The sequence below is a fragment of the Harmonia axyridis genome, chromosome 3, assembly GCF_914767665.1.
Source record: "Harmonia axyridis chromosome 3, icHarAxyr1.1, whole genome shotgun sequence".
NCBI classification, from domain to species: domain Eukaryota; kingdom Metazoa; phylum Arthropoda; class Insecta; order Coleoptera; family Coccinellidae; genus Harmonia; species Harmonia axyridis.
In genome coordinates this window covers 30,570,341-30,576,340 of record NC_059503.1, presented here as the reverse complement: position 1 = coordinate 30,576,340, position 6,000 = coordinate 30,570,341, and the positions used below count along the sequence as shown (strand labels likewise).

At 32.7% G+C, this 6,000-nt stretch overlaps 2 protein-coding genes across 6 annotated transcripts in view; both read right to left on the bottom strand.

Moving 5' to 3' along the window:
- Window positions 1-932: 932 nt before the first annotated feature.
- On the bottom strand, window positions 933-2,023 carry LOC123675144 (NADH-ubiquinone oxidoreductase subunit 8). The gene is made up of 4 exons (XM_045610423.1): window positions 1,884-2,023; window positions 1,654-1,770; window positions 1,390-1,604; window positions 933-1,334 (listed from the first exon to the last, which is right to left on the bottom strand). The coding sequence occupies exons 1-4, from the start codon at window positions 1,921-1,923 to the stop codon at window positions 1,074-1,076; spliced, it is 633 nt and encodes a 210-aa protein (XP_045466379.1). The 5' UTR covers window positions 1,924-2,023; the 3' UTR covers window positions 933-1,073.
- A 2,181-nt stretch (window positions 2,024-4,204) lies between these two features.
- The window catches only part of LOC123675143 (venom protease-like), a 34,847-nt gene continuing 33,051 nt past the window's right edge, over window positions 4,205-6,000 (bottom strand). For all 5 annotated transcript variants that reach the window (XM_045610420.1, XM_045610421.1, XM_045610418.1 and 2 more), the window contains exon 8: window positions 4,205-4,442. In XM_045610420.1, the coding sequence (XP_045466376.1) occupies window positions 4,219-4,442 (224 nt within the window). In that variant the 3' untranslated portion in view covers window positions 4,205-4,218. The remainder of the gene's footprint in view (window positions 4,443-6,000) is intronic.

Sequence of the window (6,000 nt, the reverse complement as noted above, 5' to 3'; positions counted from 1 at the left end):
AAAAACTTAAATTCTTTTAAAACTGTTACATCAATATAGAAAAAAGGGTCACCTCTATTAACAACCAGGAAAATATAAATGTATTGAATACATTTCTACTCATATAAAGAGTCTCAGTCCAATTAAAAAAAACGGATAACTGTAGATTATCTTATGCTTTTTCAAAAGGCGTATTGGAACTCCATAGATATTTTCGATTCACCCTTAGTATACGTGAATAAGGTACAGATTCAATTAATATCTTTTCGCTTTTTTTGTTGTCAATCCAATTATTCACTTATATAAAATGTTATGATATTTTGCATCAAATAAAGTATTCAGAATATAATGAATTCAACTGAAAGAATCGGTAAAATAGCAATTGGCCAATGTAACTTTGGTTTTGAATGAACCGTTTCTTTAGAGAGCTCAACTCCCTAATTTGACAACACTTTTTAGGTGAAGGTATAAGAAGATATGGATATTAACCATCTGACACTCACTGATTTTCATTTTATATAAATGTCAGCTTATTATGTACACATACACAAAGCAATCACTACACCTATATAGGGAGACAAAGTTTTCGGAGAGGTTGAAATGTATGATGCCTCATTTACATTTCCTCTGCTAATAATAATGAGATTTTATTTATACATGCTTTCTTGTTTGAAGTTATTTTTTTGTACTGCTCTATCTCAAAAAGAAAATATATATTTATATATAAACCTCATATATATTCATAATGCACAATGGGTAACGAGGGGATCGTTCTACTGTTAGCACTTTTCCTTGAGGATATATCCTAATTATTTTTTTCCTTTTTTTTTGGATATAGATATTGAAATTTGTGATCTTTTATGCAAAAGCTATTATGAAATCTAGGCATCGTATGTAATTGGTAATCTAACTTAACGAGAACATCTAAAATTTATAAGAACAGAATCAACAACTTTCGTGAAGTACATATATTTAGGTCACATGCATTATAATAATCCTTTTGTATTTCAAATTGTCTAGAACATTTGAGTGCAACAAGTGAACATTTGCTTACAGAAGAATCATATAAGGGATACTAATAGTTGGTTTTTATTTTATCTATATAGATGATCAGAATATATGTTTGCTGCTATCTCTGACTCCCATTTATCACCATTATTGAGTAATTTTTCTTTATTATACAGCAATTCTTCATGTGATTCTGTTGAATATTCAAAGTTAGGACCTTCAACTATAGCATCTACTGGACATGCTTCTTGACAGAATCCACAGTAAATACATTTTGTCATATCGATATCATAACGTGTTGTTCTTCTGGAACCATCAGCTCTTTCTTCTGCTTCAATAGTAATTGCCTAAAGAATTTAATTGCAGAAATGCACTATCAAAAATAATTTATTTAGTATTTACCTGTGCTGGGCAAATAGCCTCACATAGCTTGCAGGCAATACATCTTTCCTCTCCAGATGGATATCTTCTCAAAGCATGCTCTCCTCTAAACCTTGGACTCAAAGGTCCTTTCTCAAATGGATAATTAATAGTGGCAGGCTCTTTGAATATATGGGCCAATGTTACTGCCAATCCCCTTAATAGTTCAGTGATGAATATAGTCTGAGCAGCTCTATCTACAATATTCCATTGAATAATTAGGAACTAATTGAAAAATAGATATACCATTCATATCTTTGAGATCCATACTGGGATCATCTTTACTGACGTTTATGTATGCATTTTCATTTGTGCTTTTGAAGCGTTTGCTGGCGATCAAACAAGGGCGATTTACTTGAAGACCTAGAACAGAATAATTATATTTGTTGATCACAAAGTAGGATTAGCTGAATTATTTAGATAGTGGAATTAAATTTCCATAAATTTGGTATATATATTGATCAGGTTTTGATTACCCCTATTCGTGAGAGACAATAATTTCAAGCAATTATTCATTTTCTTATTTTCACCAAGAATCCAGTTGCCAATTCCTTATGTAACATTAACCCCAACTTGTCAAATTTTATGACAGTAGATATAATGATAGATGCGTTTGCGTTGTCACTTGGAACTACCTTCGATTTGTATCTTAGACCTATTAGTGCGGAATTTTTGTACATTTGAGTATAAAATAAATAAAATATAAATAATTTTATATTTGTACTGAGAATTGTATTGGTTTATGGATTTCTCAACAATCCCAACTAACAATTAATTGAAACATCGAATTTTAGTTTTATTTAATATAATTAATAATAATAATTAAAAATAATTAATTTTTGATTATTCATAATTAATAATTTAATTTTAATTCTGATAACACCCTGTAGATTTTTGGTCCAAACCGCAAACAGTGTTATAATACTACCTATTTGCAGAATCGAAAATGAAAAAGGTTTATGAATTAAGGTATATTTGAGATTAAAAAGATGATTATTACCAAATTTTCTGGTTTTTAGTCATGATTAAGGACAAGTCCATTGTCATCGTTTTTTCTTTACATATGTATCCGACACTCCGAAAACGGCACTTTATGCTGACGATACTGCTATTCTTGCCAGTACAACTGTTCAGAGGTCAGAAATGAATAATTTAAAAATAATTCGTGGTGTGCCAAAACAGCAACGAAGTATCTGCGAAAAGCCATCTCAAGACTTAAACTTCCAATAGAGGAATTCGTAGAATTTTTAAATTACTGGAATTGTTAATAACGATGTGTGAATTCATTTAATAAGCTTCTTTTTCACAAATTCGCCATTCGCTTGGTGATAACTTACGCAAGCTGGGCTTTAGAATACGCCGCAAATCCCATCTACAGAGTTTTGCAGAATACAATCCTGAGACAAGGGTCAATGCACCATATGTTCATCTAATGGGATTTCATCTCTTCATGAATCATCATATATGCATATGGTTTGGAAAATGCATTCGGAAAGATAGGATATTCAACGTTATTCCAGAAAACACACATGGTCCAGTAGATCAGTGCGAAAATCAAAACATCTGAGTGATACGAGTGTTCTATTTTAATGGCTAAGTGGGGATGGTTACAGGTGTGCGATGCATACCAATCGTGGTATATTCGCCAACCAGGACTGAATGAAAATTATACAGGAATGTGGTTTATCTGGAAATTGTTCTGGATTAGGTCAGCAAATGGAAACAGTTTGTACGTTCAGCACTCCAGAGTTTGTATGCCTGGAATGTACGAGAGAAATGATTTAGTGATCCTTTATCTCCTATTCGGAACAGAGCAAGCTTATTGAAGATAAAGAGGGAAGAGGAAGAATAATGAAATGGAAGAAGAACTTCCCACCTCTATAGAGGTTTAGTTTTTGGATATTGGCTGTCACCAATACGATATCAAAATAAACTAAAGAAAATTGAATGAAAACTAATAACATACCTGAAAATAAACCAATGAAAAACACTACGAAAACTACGAAAAATCTGAACGAATATCTGAATTGTAGACGGAGAATTGCCGAATTAATTCTGCTGAATTCATTTACGCTAAAGTGTGGCGACAAAAAGCAATTAGACATAATGTCTGTATCTAGCCGAAATTGTCGTCACAATACTTAATATAAATGCATAGTATATCCTAAGTCATTTGAACTAGTCAATAAAAACGCTTGGCCAGATTTCCCTTTGAAGTGGATACCTCGATCTACTAAATGCAGGGGTTTATTTCAGAGTATTGTTAGGCAATAAATTCGCAGGTTCCAAAGGAATTTCCGTAAACTTGGACAACACTTGTATAATCTAAATATTCTGGCCTCCTCCAAGCGACTTTGGATATACTATACCTGCATTAGTGTAACAATGGTTTTTCGTGGTACTTATGCAACTTTCTCATTCTTAAGGTTCTCAGAATGATACAATAGAGAGTATCTTTCCCCAACCCTAATTAGTGTGAAGGTTCCATGATACCATTGCGCATGCATACAACTTAGAGAATAAGAAAAGGAAGAAGAAATTCACTATTTAATGTTTGGAACTCAGGTATAAAACTTGGAAAAAGAGATTTCTGTGGAGTAAGTTACGAGGTGATGACCAGTTGAATTAGTAGAGTGTTCAATGATGTTTCCAAGTGCTGTAGCACAATAAAGTTCTCATCTGTCGTCCATCAGAGTGTTGATAATACCCACGAAAACGCGATAGCTCAAAAACCTGTTGTTTCCTAGATTTTTTATATTGAACAACATAACGTATATAAGGAATATAAAACAAAAAATTATTTTGGAATTTTTATTTTAAAATTGGTATTGGTATATTATTCAGAGTTCTCGATATCCATTTGGAATACTTGGCCACATCCGCAAAAACTGTATACTCGTCCAAAGTACATCGGGATTCATGTTTGTCAACAATTGCTTTGCTCACCAATCCCCTAAGATACCATTTACCATTCATTTCCAACATAAATGGAGATCCTATATCCCCTGTACAAGGTCCTCGACCATTTCTTTCACCTTGAAAAAAAAAAGAAATACATTGAATGTATATGCTTATCTTTTATCAGACAAAAATTTATTTTAGTGTAAGTTTAGAACTCTCAGTCGTATTTTTCATTTTTTATAAAAATTAGCAATGATTTTCGATGGTCTTCAAACTAGTATTTATGCAGATATGTAGAACTGGATAGGTAGTGAACATGGGTGATGGGTGGGTGAGAAGCTTTGAAGAAACGTTATGAGAATGGTAAATACAAAGCCCGTTTACCATTTGAAATGTCTAAAATATAAAGATTGATGACGTCATTATGGAAAACAATTCGCAAAATTTGATAATTTTTTTAATTTCTAGAATAATCATGGGAATCTGCATAAAACTAGTTCGCTATCATTAAAAACCATCAAAAAGGATTCCTAACGTAACCTGAGGCTACAGAATTTCTTCGAATTTTGTAAGCTCATTTAATTAACATAATCAATTATTTTATAAGGCAATGAAGTGGTTTGCAGGACATTAGCAACATAAAGCACATCGTACAGTCTCTAATCAAAGAAAGAGATCGTGGACCACCATCACTAATAAATACCAAACTGTTCCTCTTACAGTCATAAAACATATGGCAATCGCGTGATTCATCGTTGAAAACGACGATTTCCAAATATTGCTGTTTTCTGCAACAGTTTAGAAGTTTAGGACATTGGTCAGCAACCAAAGCGTCAAAGGAATAATAGAACATTCTTCTGAAGATTAGATGGTATGAAAAAAATCCATAGGTTGAAGACATTTTTGAAGCTTATTCTAAAACTATTTTTCAACAATTTGACGAAACTATAGTAGGGCGATGCTAACGTAGAGCTACTTGTCTGAGGCACCTACGTTTGAAGCCATTATCTAATATAGCGATTCTAATGGTGTCGTCAGATTTTTTTCTGGTTTCTATTGTTTCAGAGACGCGATAGTTATTTTTTTCTTATGGACGCTATATTGGTCCTCCTTATGGGGTGATTAAGAAACAAACTACGAATCCAACAATGTATCACACTCTACACAAATATCGAGTCTTCTTCTTCTTCTTAATTTAAGCCTTGGGCTTGTATATTCCACTTTAGTCCTCGGTGGATGTAGATATCCAGGAGTCTGTATAACTATACAGAAAAAAAATCTCAATTTTTAGTTTTTTTCAAGATATTTTGGGAACCATTGGATATATTTCAGATCTGTTCACACCAACAGTCTCATCCCTAAATAACGCAACTTTTTTGTAATTTAAGCCACCCTATATTTCTAACGGTTTTCGATATCCCTGTAGTGCCCATTTAAATAGTTCTATTAACCTCAGAGGTTCTAACCCTGTATAATAATATACCTTTCGTAATGCTTTATGCTACTCCTCAGTTCTTCAGTTGGTCGTCTTCGTGTTACTTAACCTTCGTTAGGACATTATAGTCAGTGGATAACGATTATAATATTTTGATTTACTCTGTCGAATAAGCTAACATAATTATGACTATGTTACATCTTCTAGCTCAAAGATTTTTGTTGCACGGAAAAGGCACTACAACTAATTAATGAACT

Excerpts from the sequence above, each read along its gene's own strand:
- LOC123675144 (XM_045610423.1), bottom strand. The coding sequence starts at position 1,923 with ATGAATAATTGCTTGAAATTATTGTCTCTCACGAATAGGG. Across the intron at positions 1,771-1,883 it reads ATTGTCTCTCACGAATAGGG|GTCTTCAAGTAAATCGCCCT; the intron begins GTAATCAAAACC and ends ATTCTGTTCTAG. Across the intron at positions 1,335-1,389 it reads AGGCTATTTGCCCAGCACAG|GCAATTACTATTGAAGCAGA; the intron begins GTAAATACTAAA and ends TAAATTCTTTAG.